At 29.3% G+C, this 22,918-nt stretch overlaps 1 protein-coding gene across 9 annotated transcripts in view; it reads left to right on the top strand.

The window, feature by feature from the left end:
• LOC106882502 (bone morphogenetic protein 1) overlaps window positions 1-22,918 on the top strand; it is a 987,136-nt gene that overhangs the window by 183,117 nt on the left and 781,101 nt on the right. For 7 of the 9 annotated variants that reach the window (XM_052967135.1, XM_052967137.1, XM_052967143.1 and 4 more), the window contains exons 2-3: window positions 5,176-5,248; window positions 11,291-11,338. In XM_052967135.1, coding sequence (XP_052823095.1) covers window positions 5,176-5,248; window positions 11,291-11,338 — 121 coding nt within the window. The remainder of the gene's footprint in view (window positions 1-5,175; window positions 5,249-11,290; window positions 11,339-22,918) is intronic. The other 2 variants (XM_052967144.1, XM_052967138.1) reach the window with 1 other exon arrangement.

Below are 22,918 nucleotides of genomic sequence, written 5' to 3'. Positions count from 1 at the left end.
TCATCTTAATAAATGCTCCTTATCACACAAGATACACACAGTATAAATGGGATATAAAGTGAGATAATGTGTGTGTGTGCATGTGTATAGTATTTTATTTATCATTGTTAAGGTTTCTCTTATTTGGTCACAATATTAATCAATTATATAGTTTAAATTTTCTGTTGCTTCAGTTAGAACATATATACACAGAAAGCTAACAATAGTAAGTTTGCTTTGAATAGTTATAACAACATTACCAAGATTGATCTGTGTCCAAGAATTATGTAAATTGCCTTGCCCTGAGATATATTATTGTTTTATACTTAATTTCATTATCTCCATGGTGATATAGATTAAATCCAAATTCATTCTTGCTTTAATTTTGTAATTTCTTCTGTTAGCTTAAATGGGGCTAGAATATTCTACTGTGCCATGTTTTATTTAAAGATTTATAAATTTTTCATTATTTTTGAAGTTTGTCATTGAAATCAGTAGAGGTATGGAAGTAGGAAGATAATATATACAAAGATTACAAAGGAGAGGAGCTTGCATCTACTCCTCATTTTTTTCCATGAAGATAAATTAATATTCATTTATTATTGAATTCACTTAGCATGCTCATTAACAATATCGTTACTTAATGATCAAAGTGTTAGATCCAGACTAGAATGAGATATTACAAGGATTCATGAAAATAACATGATATATGTATTTTGATTCCAGCTTTTCTGCATCCTCTAGCATCAGATAAATTTGAGGATACAGACCTCTTTCCAAAATGAATATTCAATTTTATTTATTCATTCTGAGGTGTATAACCATATAAAATATGCTTAGATTCCATTCTTTAAATGCATCAAGGGATATCCATGCACATAAAAACATGGTTCCTTTATCACTCATCCATCAAATCAATTTATTGCTGTATGTAGAGCTTAAACATTCCATTTAATACATATATTATTACTAGAGAGACATCATCATCATTGTCTAGTGCATGCAACGTCTTGTATATCTTGGCTAATGTCATCAATTGTCATTGTGCACAGAAACAAAACATGTTCTGTGAACTTCTTTAATTTGTTTAATTATAACCTGCTTTCCTCTGATTGTTTGATATAAAACCACATGTTTTAAAGTATTCAAATTTAAATTAAAAACCCATCTATCATAGTTTTATGTGCAATCATTTTAAGTTTTGTCACAAAACCCAGCTTAATAATGATAATGTTAGCTATTTTATGAAATCCCTATTGAATTTCTTGATTTAAAAAAATACAAACATATTTAAACTTGTAGGCTGTGTACTTCATACAGCTGTCAAAGAGGTAATTTAATGATAATCCTGATGTATTACTTTTGTGTCTCTTATCTTTTAAATATATATTAACCCTTTAGCATTTAAACTGACCATATCTGACCCAAATATTCTACCTGTTTTATTTTCAAACTGGCCAGATTCAGCATCTCACACCTTCCATACAATGTCATTCTAAAAATAAATAATTTCATCTTTGAAATCTCTAGGCTATAAGATAATATACAAGTAATTTTTAAAAAAGGTGAATAAATAAGCATTACATTTGACAGAGTAAGCTGAATACTAAAGGGTTAAACATTTTCTTTTATCCATTCGTTTCAGGCCCATCTTCCCCTATTATTTTACCTTCCTTTGACTCAACCTCTTCATTTTTGTCATTATCATGATAATAGTCATTATTGAATTCACATTTAATTCATTTACAAGGGTGTCTGTGAATGACGGATGAGAGAAGTTCTTTGTCAAAAAATTTCTCCACAGCATCCAACACAAACAAACTCTGGCAACAAAGTCTAGTTGAGTGATTTAGCACAGAAATCTTTTACTGTTGAATGATGAAAGAGTAAAGACCGATCACTGGTGCACTAAAAACAGTTGATTCAAAGAGATAGTGATGGGCATCATCAACAATGATTGACAACTCACCTTAATAGAAGAAACTGATTTAAAAACTTTCATAGTTCTGCAGCTATATATAACCTTTTGTAAGTCTTCAGGAGATAATTCAGGGAGAAAATCTGGAGCTGAAGTCTATGAGACGATTGCAGAGCAGTCTACAACATTGTTCTTACTACTTCAGTGACAACACTGAAACCAAATGTATTGGCTCCTACCCGTCCTTGAATCAGAGTAGTGAAACAAAGTTGAAATTTGCGGTGTTAGCAATGTCTGGTACTCCAAAACTTCATGCCAAAGCCTGCACCCAGAAAAAGTGTAGATCCATGATCTCAGAAATTATGGATCTCTCTCTCTTTCTCACACACACACACACACGTGAACACGCGCACACACACACACACACACACACACATCAGATGCATATAATATCCAGATCAAGTGCTGTAAATTTTATATGCATGTGATGTGTGCACTCATACATAATTAAGAATGAGTTTAAAAATGAATATAATGTTAAGCAAAGAGTAGGTATTATTTAATGTGTTATTTCCAGACAATATAACCAATATATTTCAATAATTACATCTGCAGAGGAAACTGGTTGATCGTACATAGCGAATTAGGTGAAAGGTGAAAAGCAATTTAAAGAGGGATACAAAAGAAAGAAAGAAAAAAATTAAGAAAAAGAAAGAGGGAGCTTTTGAAGGGATTAATTATAATATAAGCAAGCTTGTCATGAGGAGGCAAAAGGGAGTAGGATTGAGTAGAAGAGACAGTACCACCACCACCAGAGTAAAGGGCCAAACATAGGTAGAGTGTGATTGGTAAAGAAAAGACGAGGAAATTTAAAGGAGTGTAGTATGTAATATAATGTGCATTGATGAGTTGTGTAAAGACAACAGTAAAGCTTATATATAAGACACAGCCTGTTGTTTACGTGCAAGGACAGAGAACAATGGTATGAAACAAGGTAAAGGAATAGAAATCCATAGTTCACTCATGTCATACAGAAACACAGCCGATCAATAAATAATGTTGAAATAAAATTTCTGTCTACACATCCTAAAAATCTGTTACCCCATTAGGCGACAGAGTTGCTATGCAGTCTGGAAACAGATTCTGAACTGTCGCCCATCATCAGTAGAAGGAATAAATATATTAACAACTCTATCCTTACCACTAGAAATAAAAAAAAAATAATATATAAAGTGATTAAAGTCGCCTAAAGTTAACCACACAGATACACACCCAAACCATGAACACAACATAGCTTCAAACTGCATACATGCACACAACATATGAACTATACACATGCACACTTACAACCTACAAACTGTGAACACACTCTCACTCATACATTCTTAAGTTAGCACCAAGAAAGATATAAATAAGCAAATGGAAATTTAAAAAAGAATAGAAGCTAAAATAAAAAGGAACACAATGAATAGAGACATGACAACAGGCTCACTTGCTTGACAGCACATAAATGTTTGACAACACACTCTCTTGCTTGACAACATATAAACATTTGACAACATATAAACGTCTGACAACATATAAACATTTAACGATGCATTCACTTTCTTGATAAATGTAAATACTTGACAACTAAATAAATAGAAGGAAAGAGAATGAGTTGCAAATTGAAAAATATTTGAAATCATTGCAAAAGCTGAAGAAATGTGATGAAATGATTACGATAAACCAATCAATAAGAATTAATTAATGAACAATGAAACTGAAGTGAGCTATAAACAGTGCATGTTTTTACAGGCAAAATGTCCCTCCCAAAGTAAAAAAAAACATTTAGAAAGAATAAGTAAAAAACATGTTAATTTCAACACAATTTCACATCAAAATTCATGGAAAACAACTTCAAAAATTAAACACAAAATTAAACACTGAGAGTCTTTTTCATGGAAACAAATGTAATAGTGAGAGAATAGGGATATGATGTGCCCACACATGCTTTTACATAATTTATAAAACTCTGTAAACATAAGAAAACCAGTCAATGGCTTTTACAATTACTTTAAAATGTTCTTGCTTTAACTCCCTGTATGTCTTATTATATCTCTGACTTTCTTCATTCACATCTCTCTCTTTCTCTCTCAACATTATATAAAGAATTATATAAAGACATTATATAAAGAATTTTATTCCCTTTATATTTACAAAATTTTCTTTCACCTTCCTCCTACTTATGTTATTTGTATAAATCTCAATTTCAAAATCTGCATACACATTAATTATCAATCTCATTACTATATTATTTTTTTTTTCAGCTTTAGTGGGAAACAGTTGTATTTAGAAGTATTTTATTTTTAATTGTCATCTGTTATTAACTTACCACATTCTGCAAATTATTTTCCACCAAATACTTAGAACATTTCAATGAATTAGAAGCTGAAAATTAGTAAAAGAATTTCATGCAACTTGATTTAGCACTACAAAAGTTTTTCTTGTTTTGTTTTTGTCTTTTCCTCCTTATAAATTTCTTTTGGTAACATTTTGAACACAGCAGCATTCTGAATGCTTTGTCTAACAACTGTTACCTCTGCTTTTCGATTTAATCCTTCTTATAGAATTTAGTTATCATCAGCAATCAATATTTTAGTGTCATTTGTTTTTCTTTAAATTTTATGAGAAAAGAAAAAGAATTAGAAATTAATAATGTCAAATTTCACCATTTAGTTAGATAGGGGAGAAAATATTTTGATAATTAATTTTCAAGTATCAAATCATTTCAATGTTAAAGCTCTTATGGCGTTTCTTCCACTAAAAATCTCCAGTCAGCCTACCATCATTATTTCCTTTGTCTCTTCCCAGTATTTTGTTTTTTTATTTAATTTTATTTGATATACTTTTCCATGAAATAAAAATGCAGGCTATGTATTGTTAGTGTAATTCCTGTTGCTACGAAATGTTTTTATCATCAAGCTGAGCATGGTGGCTGAAGAATTAAAGGCTTAGAATAGAAATTTAGAAGTGAAAAAAGACATACATTTTTGAATATACTGCCAATCTCTCAGAACTTGATAAGCCATAACACTATTCTTTCTTTTTTGTTTCATGATATAAAATGTAATGTAGCTTAAACAATAGTAAAACTGATTTGAAGACTTTTTTCTTCTAAATGAAAATAAAGTGTGAAATTTAGATTTCATGTATCTTTGCATTTCACTGTAATAATCTCATTTATCTTCTGATTATCAAATGAAAGTTAAATTAGAACTTTTTTTGGTTTATTTCAGATGGTGAATATCCTACAAGGGATTATCCTAGCACTGACATATTCTATACATCTAAGCAATGCCGTAAATCCAGGTAATGAGAATTGTTCTATTTACTGCAAGCTCATGCACACTCAAAATTTGGTTTTCTATCTTTCAAGCTTTTTTGAATGATTATACATTTTTAGTATGTGTTGTGTGAACTTTACACATTTTCCCTTGTAATGTTATTAGTATAAGAAATGCTTCACAGAAGCACTTTGAGATGCTTATAAATTCTGGAAATAATAAAAAATATGTGTTTAGAGATTTGTTTTGACAATATTTCTCATTATTTTCATACTGATATTGATTAATAGGATTTTTTTTGTTTCTATACCTGTAATTTTAATATAACTTCATCTCAAAATATTTAATAATTTTCATATATATATATATATTCATGTAAAATGTTTACTCTGCACTTCATAATTATGATTTTGGTTTTTAAATATTTAAATTCTTTCAATATTTCTGAATGTTTTTATAGAAGTGAAATGTTGTTACCTTTGTACAAAACATGGTTCTCTTCAAAAGATTGACACTAAGTTAATTAGAACTTACAAATACACTTGTAATGTATTTAAGACTTTTGTTCAGGTTTAAGTAATCTCCATTAATTTCAAATAGATTTTTAAAAATATAAATATTAAAAATTTGTGTCATTGAACATAATTTATAGCAATTTTATTTTTATAAAAAAACAAAGACTTGAAAAATGACAAATATTACTTTAGTCTGAAACTTAATTCACAGTGTGACCTCAAAAATCATTTATAAAAGTATTTTTTACATTTTAAATGGCTTAAAACCAGTAATGAATATTAATCTATTATTCATTACAAATCTACAGTGTATTGTGCCAGTTGAACTCAAAATAATTAAACTTAGAATAATAACATGATAAATGTATTATTGGTTCCTTGTAAATAGATCTACTAAATTATTTGAAATAGTTTTACTTTTAATTCATTAAACATACGACATATGATTAGAATCAAACATTTATATTACATCAAATGTGATTGGATATACAACTGTTTTATTTTCATTTTCATAAATGTAACTTGTTTCATGAAATTTGATTATTCTGTGTCATTCGATAGAGTTGAAATCTCCTGGGTATATGAAAATGATAGCTTGTATTTAATCATCTGAAAATTGTTTGATGCACTTTACAAAAGAAAAGTGTATATATCATATTTATGCAAAGTTACAGTGATGAAAATAATAGATGTTGAAGCATTTATAGTTTTTCCAAGTTCATTGACACCGTTACTAAAAGTCGTTCTGTTGTCTAAGAATATGTCATATTACTTCTGAATGCAAATGAAATATAGGGAAAATATCAAAATACTCTTTCCAGTTACTTTTATGCTGAAAATGATTTCTAAAAATCTCATGTGTACATTGTAACGTTTTCATTGATGTATTTTAAACTGATCCTCAGACGGGTTGTAAAATACTTAAATCTTTGAAAGGTACCAAATATTTTTAGTTTGTGAATTGATCCATTATAGTGGCTAGGTTTGTAAGTGGTTTAATTTTAATCTTTATGCATGAGGTCACATATTTTGATGTTAGTATCTCACTCAGAAGAATACAAATCATAAGTGAAATAATTATTGCCAAAACCTGAAATTGAGACATGTATATACTTTTGAAATATCTAATGGTCATATCACAGCATCCATTCCACTATAATAAGAGCAATAAAGAATTATTCCAAATTCATGTAATTATAGTCAACATTATTAAGAGTTAATGACTACTGTGTAAGTAAATGAAATGTGAACAAAAAAAATCATGAAATATTTTCTTTTCTTATTTGAAATAGATCTCAATCGCCATCGTTCTTAAATTGAAAAGATACTGTTGGCAAAGTTACATCTGTAAAGCTTAATGAGCTGAATATAGCTTGCTAGAAGTTCTAGAAAAAAAAATTAAATGGCACCTCAAGGAAAAAAATCTGCAAATAAAGCTCTCTGATGAAATGGGTTACATTGGTTATTTACTCTTTTTGTTTGCAATTCCAGCTACAATGAAACAGTTATTTCTTATTGATTGGTTTATTTATCTCAAGATATTATCAATACTTTAATTATTAACTGAAAATCAATGAACTCCAACATTGAAAAAAGCAAAATGATAGCTATATTCTAAATCAGTGTTCTTCTGATTTCACATTTTATTAGAAGCAATATACTTATTACTTCATCTGTATTTAATGATATACATGGCATAGTGATAGATAAGAAAGAACTGATCAGGAATTTTAAGAAATAGGATAAACACTATACTAACAGAAATGAAACAGTGATATTGGAAGAGCAAGAAAAAAAGAAATGAATATTCAGTTGGAACTATGTTTTGAAGTCATGATTCATGTTGCCAAATAAAACCAAAAATGACTTCTGAGAAATGGAAGTTAAATGTCTTAGTATCATTGCTATGCACACAGTAATATATAAAATTCAACTTCATTTGTGTTGTAAATACAAAAACGGTGTTGAATTTAGTTTTACCTCTGTCTTGTGGCATCTTAAAATTAATTTCATATTTATATTTTCAAAATAAAACTAATGAACACTGGATCAAACTCCTGAATTTGTTAAGTTCATTTATATAGAGACTTTCATGCTTAGAAATTTTGCTGAAGAATTAATGGTAAGAAAGTAAGACCTACAGAAGGTATATATTTTTTAATATGGTAGTATGATTAAGAGGTTTGATTTATAACCATATTGCTTTCTGTATTTCATTGTGTTGCATGGAACATTGGATATGTGTCTTGTACCATAACCACAGGAACTGTATGCTAGCTTGTAGTGAAGGATTTAGATATCCAATGCTCTTCACACAAAGTTCTATGTTGATAGTTGCTCTGCACCAAGTTACACAGAGATGTCTTTGTTACTCTCATGCAGTGAACTAATGATTGACCCACTGGATACCTGCTTCTAACAACACTGTTATTGTTTACAAACGAAGATATATAAAATCCCTAAATACTATGTGAAATTATTTATGATTGACCATTAAGAATAAGATATTGTTTTAGAAGGATAATGAAACCAGGTGACTATTCTGTGACAAAATAATAGTTTTAGTTAAACACATTCTATTTCAATGAAGATAATTTTTATTAAAATCATTATCACTGAAGTTTGTTTTTCTATGTACTTATGCCATATTCTATGCAGTAATGTTTTTACCAAGCCTTCTTTATTAATATGATTAGCTAAATTTAAAATAGTGTGTTTACACCCAAACATGTTTCGAGTTTGACAGAAGGCCAACAATTTCAGGGGAAATGTATAAGTTGATTATATTGACCCCAGTGATGAACTGGTACTTATTCTATTGACCCCAAAAGCACAAAGGTCAAAGTTAACAGTGGTATTTGAACTCAGAATGTGAAGATGGACGAATTGCCTCTAAGCATTTTACCTGGCATGCTAATGGTTCTGCCAGCTCACAGTTTTGCTTTATAGCCAAGTATTAAAAGGATCAATCAAGTGACAGAATGACAAAATTTGAATAAAGTAACTGACTAATTTAGTTTAAAGAGAGGGTTAATGAAATATTTTGATAAAGAAAAATAACTGCTTTATCTTGGTGTTACGAGTATTGTGCTCAGTAAAGGCCTATAAATTAGTTCTGATATAATTTCTATTTATCACTGAAGAAGATAAATGTAATGAGCAGCAAACTAATTTACTCAGTCAGACACCCATACACACACTGTTTTGTCTTTAAGAATTACTCTTTTTCAAATTTCCCTGTAATTTAACAGCTAACTATTATCATGTCACTTTACATTTTCACTTCCATAAGAGAAAAGCTTCATTACTTGTCAAATTCATATAGTTCATTCAGCCATTTATCTTCAGTATCACAATAATATATTTGTTTCTATGGCAATAATTAAAAGTTATTCAATCTAAATAGTCTCTATATTGTTTCACATCTAACAACATGCCTTACTCACTGTCTTTGAAATACTACTTGAAATGTATGAGTCACTCTTTCTGTCTTAGCTATTGACAGCCACTTGAAATCTATTGTCTTTTAATAAATTTGCTTAATCAGCAAGTTTTTTTTTGCCAACTCTATTTGTAAGTGTTAAGACATAAATTATTAATAGTAATATATCTCTTATGACAAGCATTTTGATTTATTCTCTGGAAAAGATACTCTTAAACATCTACCTACTCTATATTTCTTCTCTATTGAAATTATCATAAGAAATGCTTTAAGACTTCCTAATATCGAAGTTGAACCTAGTTGAATGACACTGTATTCTGCAGAATTCTCCAGTATTATATGAAATCAGGGAAAATTCCATCAGAAAGATATGTCCTACTACTCTTTTTATTTTGGAATATCTTAAAAAATGATATATGGATGATAAAAGTTCAATCACGAAGAGTTAGAAGCACAGTAAATAAGAAAAATTTTACAAACTTTCAATGTAGGATTAAATTGACAATAAAATTATAAAATTTGTATTCCAGTGACTTCAAATGCTTAATGACAAATTATTTTAACATAAAAAAAAATTGTTTTTAAATATTCTTCCAGCAGTACCATATATATATGGTTTAATATATAGGACCAATCTGAATTGTCATGTGATGGCAGACTATGCCAGTTACAAAGATATATTTCTTTGGTTTTTGTCTTGTATCTGCTCCCAAAACTATATAAAATTGTAGATACTTTTATATACATATATGTATGTGTATATATATATACATATATATATATATTAAAGATAAAAAGAGAAAACAGAATGTTCCAACAAAAAATTTATCTTACCATAACAATTGTTTCATCTTCAAGATGCACTGCTCTCTAGGACTTATCCTGAAATAAGGTTTTGATTTTGTGTTTAACACGTATTTTCTTAACCTTAATTTTTTAATCTTATATAATTTTTTAATCTTATATAAAACTTTTTCTTAGATCTTTTCCAAATTTATAAAAAAAAAAATTTTAAATATATGTTATATTCTCTTCCTAGGATTAAATTATATATTAACCATATGGGAATGGCAAATATTTTATAGAACAGTAATTGTACCTGCAGAACACTTTTTTATCTCAAATATTGCAGTAGCAGATCTTAAAGAATCTACTTTAATTTTGAAGAGAAATAAATTAGTTTAAGCAGTTTATTTAAAAGTCACTAGCTATTATAGATCAGAATATCTTTTTCAAGAGCCAAAAATTTCACTCAAGACCATATACATATGATTTTATTTGAGAAGAGAACCATGTTATGGAAGGAAAACACTAACTATTACTGCAATAAATCTATTTGATATTAATATACATGTTTCTTGCTCCATTTCTTTTTAACTTTTATACATGTGCAGATTAAACTAAATTGTAAGATACTCAGATGCGTTATGATTTAGAATCTAAGCAATTCGTATTCCTCTAAATAATTTCCGAATTTCATCATAAGAATAATGATGATTTGTAACATTAACAAAATTTTGATTTCTGACATTTTCATAAGAATTTGTAATATAAGAATAATGTTTCTTTTATTTGTAATATATTTTGATGCGATTATATTGAGTTTAAATGTTTTATTTTAACTATGAAATATTACGTTAATAGCAATACCATTATTAAATCTAGCAAAATTGTTTTTTAAATTTTGCTACATTTGACAAAATTCTGAATATTGTACCTTGATATCTCACTGATCAAATATAAATAAATTGAAATGAGCTATTATTAAAATTCAATTACTTATAATGTTGTCTATTAAACTTCCATTGATCAGTAATGTTTTAGTTAAACTGGAAAAAGTTAATCCATTTAATTATTTTCTGAGCTCAGTACATCATTATATTTTTACTATTTCTAATTGTGTTCACCTTACAATTAATAATCATGTAACGGATTTCTCTTACTAATTTTAAATTTAAAAAAAGAAAAACAACATACATTGAGTCTAACTCATAGAACTCTTCAATATAGATAAAATTTCATATATCCATGAGATCTCTGCAATCACCAGTGAATAATTTCTCTTTTTTTTATGCTTGAATGTCATTTACATGATATGTGTTTCTTGCAGCAAAGGAAAATTGCTTAACTTATGAAAGCAACTATCCAAAAACCAGAGGTAAAAAATTGGTCAGTTTTATAGCATTCTAAAGTTGAGCAATTATGTTTACATTTGTATTATTTATCCACTCCTTAGATTCATATATTGAACATACACAATATACTGAGTTCATAAGAATTTGCACTTATTTTAGTGCAAGTAATCTGCATATGTAATGAGAGTATCACCAATAGAATATATTAGATATATATGCAGCTAAAAAAAGGAATATATAAATACAGAATATAGAGTTCAATGAGAAATATTTGTGTATAAATATATAGCGATGATATTTAATTAGTTGATAATATCAGGCAAATATAAAATTTATTTTCTAAGAAACAAGAAACAAAAGACATTTAAATATAGTTAAAGAAAAAATATTCCCTTGTTATTCATAATGAAAAAAATATGCATAGTAAGAATGTAATTCAATATTATTTACTATTTATCTAAATTACGCCATGGATAATTAAAATTTAATTTTGAAATTATCATTCTTTTTAAAGCTCAATTTAGTTTTGATAAATATTTAACTATTTTTCACACTTAACCAACACAGAGGAAGTATATGTGAAAATTTAATTTGAAAATATTCAGTACATTTAGCTTTTAGCTGGGGTTTTTCTTGTAAAAAATATTTTATAATTTTATATTTAAAAATACAAATTTAGTATTTATCTATTTTTTGCATGCATGTTTGTCTCCATATACATTTGTATTTTATGTGTATATAAAATTGTTTTTATTGTTGAGTGTACATGAGGGTATGGATGTAAGTTTGGATGAGTTCATAAAACTATTTGTTTTCAAGAAATTTTCCACAGTTACTTCACAAACTGCAACATCTCAAAAATAAACTGTCTTCCAGGAAGTAGCATATATTTGTCTTTGTTTGGCACCTTATCAGTTGTGTTGACCACTAGTGGGGTGGTCTGTTAAAGGAGTTTGATTTGTAACCACGCAGTTCTGTGTTTGATTGCACAGCAAATTGGCAAGTGTCTTTTCTTACAGCCTCAAACTGACCTTAGATTTGTTGATGGAAACTGTGTAGAAGCTATTCATGGGAATGTGTAAGTGTGTATGTATGTAAATTTTTATGAATGAAGGATATCAATATCAACATGCAAACCAACAGAGTACTAATCTTTGAATGAAGTCCATTATTGTATTTATTCTCCACCAATTTACAAATAATACTCCCTTGTTAGACAGATCATCAACTCTACAGCGTACCCATGAGGGGTCCATTTAAAACAAGTTACTATGCTATTGTTCTTCAATTGTAATATTAAATAGAATAAAAAAGGGCTATTCAAGTCTGAAAGGGAGGAACATGCATGCTTTCAACTACAGGTTTTCCAACTAAGTGAGTCTATCATATCCATATTGCTAAAATTTCTGTTTCCCGAATGTAGTTCTGTAATTTAGTGTATTCTATAATGTGAATATGTTTTACACACTAGCTAATATTTAGACTTAAATTGCATTCTTTCAATCACCTTGATACTTAAATGTACATTTAGGCTAAAGTGGAAGGAGTTTAATAATTTCTGTTTTCTTTACATCATGCTATACACATCTTGGATACATGCATCTTATTAAGAGAGGCTTGTGACTCCTAGATTGTAATATTTACCGAATATTAGAATGTAGCCTTAGACAAAAGTCTTCTAATAAGAAATGTGGCCACTTACATGCAATGTATTTATAAATCTTGTTCAGAAAGAAAGAGCTGCCCTCTTCCTCTCAGAATTAATTTCCTCTAATTTTTACTAAATATTTTATTATGTGTAAATATACATGAGATCCTGCATCATTTTTACTTTTACCCCATCAATTTTATCAGTAGAATATGGTTGTGAATGAATTCAGCATAAATTCTGCTTAGAATAATTGTCTGAATTTATACTGGCAAGGATCTGTTTCGTTACAATCCAATAATCAATAGATTTGAGATGAAACATCAGGAGAGTATGTTTGCTTTTCATTATTTCTAATTACTTCCATATAAGTATTTCATCATTATAGAATATTGATCCGAAAAGAGATTAAACTGCATCAACTACTGTTACAGAAAAGAAACGTAGTTATTTTTAATGATTGCATAAAAATAATATTTAAAAATGATATTCTTAAACCAAGTTTAATATCTCTTTTCAACACAAGATTAATTTCTACTAGATTTATGCATTCACATTTTAACATTGCATGTAGTATGTCACTATATTTGTGTATATCTGTCTTTGCATTTATATGTGTGTGTGTGTCTTAGTTATATGTACGTGAGCATTTGTGCTTGCATATCTGTGTCAATGGAAAATATCTGACAAAGTGAAAGATAAATATAAATATAATGAAAATTAAAATAAATGAAGTGAAAATGAAATTGTAAATCAGAATCAGAACTATACATTTTTTATGGAAAAAATAATCAAAATCGTTTCATAAAGAAACACATCGCTTGCTACGAAATTAGATTTTTAAAGCAAAACAATCAAAAATAACTATTTTCTTCACATCAGTATTTTGCATAATTTGTTTCTTTTTAGAATTCAAACAGGATTAATTATCTATCAACAGAAAATGTTATGATTTCAATTTTCTAATATTTTCTAATGTTCTCTAAAACAAAATCATAAATTTCTATCAATAACTTAACTTATTTATTTGGCAATGTAATACATATGTGAAAATGTTTTAGTTGATTTTTTCCAGTTGTATGTAAAGTTTCTCAGTAATTAACCTTACTACTTTTTCTTTAATTTTGGGAATTGAAAATTTTTAATTAGAAGTATTGATAGGTCTGAAATTCATCAAATGTTGACTTCTTGAATGAGTCGGAAGAAACATTTATGAGAATTTTAATAAATATGTTTCATATTTTTCATATATATTACAATATTTTGCATTAAATAACTTAAATGTTTTGACATATTTATTTAAGTATAAATGTCTTCGGAAGAAATTATCAATAAAATATCTGATTATACTTCTTTCCTAAGTGACTTTTTTAAAAAACTTTTTTAATGACTTCATTACAAGAATTAGAGGCTGCTCAAACAAGTAATAGAGATTTATAGGAAATACTTGTAATATCCTCAGTTTTGTGTACGTCGGTACCTGCATGTCTGTGTGATTAAGAGGTTTGCTTCCCAATCATATTGTCTTGGGTTAGGTCCCACTGCGTAACACCTTGAGCAAGTGTTGCATCAACTGCTATAGCCTCAGGCAGACCAAGGACTTGTAAGTGGATTTGGTAGACGGAAAAAGCTTGTGTGCGTGTATGTGTTGACATCATGTATTAGTTGCAGATAATCATCATTATCATTATAACAGGCTGTTTGTTTCTGGCCTTCTGTGGAAAACATAACTCACTATGAAAAAAATATTACCTTGGTTGAAATCAGTTAAGAGATGGCAACAGTAAGGGCAGCCAGCCATAAAATATCTGTCTCAACACATTTCATCTGAACCATGCAAACATGGAAAAGTAAATGATAACAAATGATGATGAGGTACTTTACAATTTGTTTTGAATGTTGCTGTATAATGTAAGATATATATTTAGTTTCATCAATGTATCTGGATACTGTAAGAGCATGTTCAGTTTGGGTATAAACCTTAAACTACCAAAAACTTTTTAATAGTTTAAAATATCTTTATTTTCTTAAGAGAGAAAATATCAGTCCTTGAAGAAACTATCACACATACATTTAAGATGTTTAGAAGCTTTTGTACCTTATTGTATCTTAAGTTCATTTGACTTTAGTGCTTGTTTATTTTTTATATTATTTACAAAAAGAAAGGAATTATGGAGATGCACTTGCATAGCAAGTGACCTGATCTGAGATCGTGTGCTGAAACAAATACAATTGCAGCGTGGAAGTGTTTATAAGCCATTGAAAAGCATACAGAAACTGTTAGATTCACTTCAACATTTAAATTTAATTTGCCAAAATATTTTTGTCGCTTTGAGATCATGACCTGTTCACTGACAAAATTCCGTGCTGTAGGATTTTTCTAAAATTTGATGATTTTGAGCATACCTATGTTACATAGATGATTCTATGTTTATTAACAATTCCAAAGTGTTGGATGTGAAGAGTTTTTGGCTAAATAACATCCGGCTTACCTTCTAATAATAATCATTGTGTTTTCACCATGATTTGAATATCTATGGTTTGGCAGCAATGATTATGTAGGATCTACTTTCTTCTGTTTTAAATGTTTAATACCAACCTCATCTGAGCTATGAAATCTGTGTTAACTGTCTGTCTTTGTGTGTACACTTGTGTAGGTAATATATAGTATTTCTTTATAAAAATGAGAGAAAAAGTATGCAGTACATAATGTGGAGTATAATAATATCTCTTCAGGTGATACCTTCTATTCTTACTTTAGGTTTTACAATTGTTTGATCTCTCACATGACCATATTGGTGTAAATTGAAAGATATTAAATTCAAACTAGCACTGAAACTTCATTGGTTGACACAGATCATTACTTGAAAAGAATATATATATTTTGTAAGACAGACAACTATATTTGGCTTGTTAGTAAAAGTCATTATTTAGCTCTTGACTCCCTTGTTTCTTATTGGCTTTCTTGGTATCCCTTGTGTGTGTGTATGTGTGTGTGTGTATTGTGATGCCATGTTTGAAAGTAGAGGCAATGCCACTGAGTGAATTAACCAAAATGACAAGACTTAAAATCCTGCTGCTAGTGTTCTACACTTATCTGACTGTATCTCAATTAATTCTGACTGCCATAAGAACAATTTTTAATTTTCATGCATACCTGTATAAGCAAGTGAAACTACTCTCTGTAGATTATTAATTTAAAGAATCCTTTAATTGTCACTAACTGTGATTCTGTTATTATCCAGAACATACTATTATAGAAGAGAATTCTTTAAATTTCTGAGACAAAAGATAAGCATTATCAACTGGCATATTTGGACTAATGCCCTCATCTTGGTTGTTGCAGTCATGACATTTCAGCCATTATACCTTGCAGCCTTTTGCAAGTGCCTGTCATACAAGCCAGTGTTCTGAGAAGTTTAGCATAGACCCTTTATTAAATCCATAAGTGTAAATTTCTTTCATTCCATTATCCATACTTGGATGATAATTTTATAAGTCATACTTCTACTGAGGGTACATTGTTTAACTGAATCAGAGATTGAGCTCACATCCATTAACTAAACTACTGTTCATAAACAACGCTTATATTCACTATTCTATTGTCTCATTGGACAATTAAGTAATGAATGGAGTTTTAAACCCAACTTTTTCATGGTTTTAGGCTTAATGTTATTTCATAATTAAAGACTCCCATGGTATATATATATATCTATGCTAGGCCTACTGAAATTATCAAAGTGCTACTTTTGTGCTGAGTCTTTCAGTCATTTTAGCCTCTAGTGTTGTTCCATATTTATTATCTTGACTTTATTCTACAAGGGTTGGTGACTTTCCTTTCCCTTCCACAAATAATAAACCATACCTGACTTTAAGTGGGTGATTGATCATGCCTCTATACTCACAGCTATTACTGCATGATGTGGAATACACACAATTTTTGCTCATCATCTCTTCTGCTGAAGGTTTCATTGAAGAGTGATTCACTTGATGAGTACACCTGCTTTTAAATATGGCCTGATATTGTATGGACTGCAAATCTGAATTTTTTTTATATGCTTCTAATGGAAAGCTGACAGATTATGGCTCTGGCAATGATTTATGATAAACAGAAATTGGATCCTTGATTTGGGGTTATACTACTATTCTCGCAGATAACCTAAAAGGGTTCTTGTTATTCTATGTAAAAACAACATGCTTCCATTTAGAGACTGATTTATAGCGACATTAAAACAATTTAGCTATTATCTTCAATGATAGTAAACACATATATTGTTTATTTTAAGGAAGTGACTCTCGGAGTGATATCCTTAAACCAAAAGTGTGACTGAAATATGTAGATGATAACTTCATACTCTGACTTGATGAGGAATGAGAACTAGTACAGCTGGACTATGGGAACTCAATAGATTTTCAATACAATTCACATGTGAAAAGGAAAAGATCCATGAACTAACCTTGTACAAAATTGTAAAAGCACACAGACTGTAGATTCACAATATCTATATATCGTAAGTGCTTAAATTTAGATTACCTTTATTCATATTAAAGGGATAGTCTATGGGCTACAACATTAAGCAAAACTCAAGATGCATTTCAACTAGCATCAGCTTTGAAGAGCATTGATTCAAACAATTTAAGTAAAACATCTTCCACATGTGAGCTACTTTACATAGAGATCCATCAGAAAAATGTAGAAGATCTGTGAACAATGGTACAAGAGAATCAGTCGGTCATGAGTGCAGCTCATCTTATGCTGTGGTCAATTGTTTATAGAAGCAGAAATGGATGTCAAAGAAGAAGTGTGTGTATTGATTATATATTCATAACTCCTATGTATCTCTTATATTTTCATTTTAGGTGGTGATATTTCTCACCCCTTGCTCTTTTTTGACTTAATTTCTACATTTGTAACAAACAACGTAGCTTGTTTGTTTCCCCATTCTGCCAGTTTTATTCTATTTTTTTAATTTTAGGTTTTCTGCTTTTTTAATGTCTATTTTGTCAATATGTCTGCTACATGTTTTGTAATATATATATATGTATACACTTATGTGTGTGTATGAAAACATTGCTAAATACCTGTATAGTTGACTTGATATAATCTAGTGTAAACTCATCTAAACTGCATGATGAATTACTGTCTGAATTAAAGTAACGTTAATAGTTGTCTAATGTCAAGTTACAATAAAAACAATTCAACAAAAGTGCTAATTAACATTGAGATTGTTAAAAAAAGACACAATATTGCTGAATGTTTAAAGAAAGTAGATGCCATAACACCAGTTCAGCTTAATGTTGAGTATTACAGACTTCATTAGTTCAAACTCATTTAGTTTTAATGGACAAGCATTACTACAAATATTATAATAATTCAAAGTACTTAATGTCAAGTAGTTATTGTCATGTTTGCATGTTGTAATAAATTCCATTACAGCAGTAATGATATGCATTATGTACTCAATTTAGATATAACAAACTTTTATATAAATTTATGATCTATCTGTTAGATATGCTGGATCAGGTTTATTCAAACACTAAATCATCTTCCCAGGTCCAATTTAATTCAGATTAGTTTGCCTGTTCTAAGTAAATGTCCATTGAGTGATACTTTTATACTTTATATAGCCTGCTTCAGTAAACGTTACTCAGATGTATATAAGCTTACAATCTATAATGTAAATTACAAGTAAGATTATGCTGTCTGTAAACTTTACATCCAATTTTCTTTAGACTGTGAAGTAATACTGTTGAAAAACACTATTGTTTTCTCCCAAAGCAAATTTTACTGTTAAATTACATATTCTTGCATTTTTATCACAATGATGACAATGTCTTTAAAATTTTTAGTGATATAGAAATGGAGGAACACTGGAAATTTTTAATTCAAGTAGATGCTGTAAAGAGATATTCAGGAATAAAATTATGAGTCTTTAGTCAATAATATCATTTTTAGATGTGAAAGATGTTTCAATATTTACAAATATATGGTGTTTCAGTCTCTGATCATCATGTGTTCCATTTCTGAATACATACATAATAACAAATTAGATCCAAAAGATTTATAATTCAGATAATACATCTGAAATTCTTAAATGAAGTAAAAGTCCCTAATTAATTTAACAGAAAAATATAATAAATCACACCAAATTCTCAACACAATAAAGACCTATTCACATTAGTGCATCTCAGCCTTTTTCTTCTTGTGCTCTACTCTCAGTTCAAACAAAAAATAAAAGAAAAAAGAAAAGATGTATGCTACACCATCAATAAACAAAGTTATATAGCAGTTAATTTTTTAAAACTATTGTAAGTTGTATTTACTTCTTGTTTACACTTCATTCTGAAGCAAGCCACACTCCTCCAAAATATTGCCACATCCAACTGGTGCTTATTTGGCACTTCTTTAAATCCAACATTTTCCATTAAAGTAAAATTTAAAGTATTAACCAAAAACTACTCAATTGTGAAATACAATATGCAATATTAGAGACTCAAGAATTTCCCCACAAATGTCTTTAATTGCTGGCACTCCGTCGCTTGCGACGTCGAGGGTTCCAGTTGATCCGATCAATGGAACAGCTTGCTCATGAAATTAACGTGCAAGTGGCTGAGCACTCCACAGACACGTGTACCCTTAACATAGTTCTCAGGGATATTCAGCGTGACACAGTGTGACAAGGCTGACCCTTAGAATTACAGGTACAACAGAAACAGAAAGAAAGAGTGAGAGAAAGTTGTGGTGAAAGAGTACAGCAGGGTTCGCCACCATCCACTGCCGGAGCCTCGTGGAGCTTTGGGTGTTTTCGCTCAATAAACACTCACAACGCCCAGTCTGGAAATCGAAACTACGATCCTATGACCGCGAATCCACTGCCCTAACCACTGGGCCATTGCACCTCCACTGTTTTTAATTAGAGTAACAGATAAATGTAAAACGCCAAAAATAAAATACACACAGAAATAAGTCTTTAAAGCTTCCTAACCTTCAGCCAAATCAAGTTATAACAGTTCACAAGCAAAGGTTACTGTTGCAAGGAACTCAAGATTTATGTCAGCATTCAGTTTCAATATATTATAAGGTCTACATGTTTTGAGCACTTTCTCTCTTAAACATATGCCAGAAATTCAACTGTGTGTGTGTGTGTGTGTGTATGTGTGTGTGTATGCGTCTCTGTGTGTATGTGCGTATGTGCACACACATCACACACACACATATTATTACATACATACATATAAAAAATGTGATATCTAATTATATATCAGTAAAGATGTTTTGCAACTTTGACATTTACAACTAAATATTGTGAAAACATTACTTGAGAAAAGATGTTGATATTTAAAATCAGAAATGAAGAAATTTTATATATATGACAAATGAATTTTATACTCTTTCTGGTCTTACAATATTGCCAGTAACACGTATATTTTTATTGTCATTGATATGTTTAATTGGAAAAATTCTCGTATTACATATTACGAACTCTAACTGAACAGTAAGAATTTTCAGTTTTATAGGAACAGGATTATATAAAATTAGTTATTAAAATATATAAATCAATAGACTGAGAAATGTAACCAAATAAGACTAGTTCAGTTATAATTTTATTCTTTGTGTAACAATAGAATAATGTTTAAAAAGAAAAAGCATGCTTTGAATATTTTAAGGTTTGATGTAATTATAGTAAATAAGAAATGTGAATAAAACAAGCTATAAACTTTAAATATAAGCAATGTTATATAATTAATGTTCCTCTATTAAAAATAATATGACTATGATTATGACTACAGTCATTTGAGCATTTATTACTTGGTAATAGAAAAATCAAACTGATCTCTAATATATTATACTATTGTAATAACATTTTTATCTTCATAGCTTTCTTTCATTGGTAACATTTTATGGTGTAATGCTATTGCATAAATCTATCTCTATAGTTAGCTAAATTTGATATAAGTATACACACTTAGATTCACACATATATACATACACACACATATAAATACACACATGCATATATGCAAGGAAAATAGAACACTAAGTTGGCTTAGTCATAATTTTTTCTTTATTTTTAATTCTATTTTTGTACATAATTAGATGCACACATTTTTGTAATGCCCAACTTTAGTATATATTCATAGATCAAAAATAATATATTATAAAATACTCTTACTCAAAATTGAATAGATGGAATATTAAAAAAAAAACAAAAAAAACACAGCCCACAAACTTTACCATCCTAAAATACAAAGGTTAAAATTTTTAAATAGTAACCAAGTAACTTTTAGAACATTTAACTCTTGAGAGAAATCTGGTGATCAACCAACCTTCACACCTACTTACATACTTTTGTGAGCATTAAGGCATAAGACAGATGAATTTCTTTTCTAACAATGTCATGACATGCTTGACTGCTAACCTCCACCTTCTCCAAACAAACAATTAAAGTTTCTTTAATAACACAGATGAAGAGTAAAAAAAATCTACTGACCAACTAAACTTGTCACCTACTTACATTGCTTTGTGAACTCTTAGAAATATCCATAACCTAAAAGCTGACACACCTAAATAAACACACTTATTTACAGAGGACTAAACTCTGAACTTTAACTTTGCAAAAGCTTTATCTCCCACTAATATCCTAATGAAACCAACCACTGGCTAGTTAACCCCTTCCATCCACCCACATTCTTTTGAGAACCCCTTAAAAATAACTCCATGACCTGCAGCTGATACTCTTAAATGGATACACCTGATTACAAAGTTCTACATGCATGAATAAATTCTGAATAATAACACAACCAGCAGCAAATTCATTATAAATAACCTTGCTCATTAACTTAATCACAAATCATAATAGAAAACTTTTGTTATACCTTGCTTGAAATTTGGTGGAATTGAGTGTGGAAGCCTGCTCAATGCAACAACCACTACTGAACACAACCCCAAATTTATTCACGAAAGATTTTCCATGACACCTTACCATCACAACCTATACTACAACCTAATTCTCATTCTACAGAGCTGCACTTACTCCCCAAAATATTAACTTAACAGAGACTATATAGATATCAAGATGAATTTAGATGTACCATAGTTTAATGCTAGCATACTGGCATAAACTTCAAGTCATTGTCACTATTATTTTTGTAAAAGAACAATACATTTTTAGTCTGCAAAAAGTATTGAGTAATTCTTAAGATTAATGTCAATTTGTTTTCATTATAAACAATTGCAGTATGGCAGTTAGCTATTCAGAAACATGCAAAGACCGTTAACTTCACTTAAACATTTATTGCTTGCAGTATGGTTCCAAAATGTTCATTACTTGAAATTGTGACCTGGTCACTGATAAATGAGATGCAGCACATGTTTGTTAGCAATCAGGTCAGAGTTTATGGTGCCGAAAATTTTGACACCATATTACAAACAATAAATGCTTAAGTGAAGTTAACATCCTTTGTTCTTTGTATGTTTCTGAATGGTTAACCTGCATCATCTATGCTGCAACTGTTTTAGTTTCAACACATGATTTCAAATCAAAACATTTGCCATGCAAGTGCATTTCTGTCTTTATTACAACTTAGCATTAAAACAAACTTTAGTGTGTATATGAGTGTGTGTTCATGTTTAAACATTTTCACACTCCAGAGTATCCTCATCAATTTTATAATAGTGTAAATCATTCATTTTTAAATTTCATTGTTTGCATAGTTTTCATATTGGAATGCAGTGAGAAAAATATAGAACATTTTTCAAAATCCCTCCATCTTTTAAACTGATCATGAGAACAAGGTCAACAGTTTTACAGCCTTGTAATGTCTTTTAGTGCAAGTAGGTGTAGTTGAGCTAGTTATGTATTTTCCTTTGTCATCAGCATTGAAGAAATTGTAGCAGGTATTGAGAAAGATAACAAATCTGCATATATGTATATATATATATATATATATATAT

The sequence above is a fragment of the Octopus bimaculoides genome, chromosome 4, assembly GCF_001194135.2.
Source record: "Octopus bimaculoides isolate UCB-OBI-ISO-001 chromosome 4, ASM119413v2, whole genome shotgun sequence".
NCBI lineage: Eukaryota > Metazoa > Mollusca > Cephalopoda > Octopoda > Octopodidae > Octopus > Octopus bimaculoides.
The sequence above is the reverse complement of the archived record's forward strand: the minus strand, read 5'-3'. Positions and strand labels throughout refer to the sequence as shown.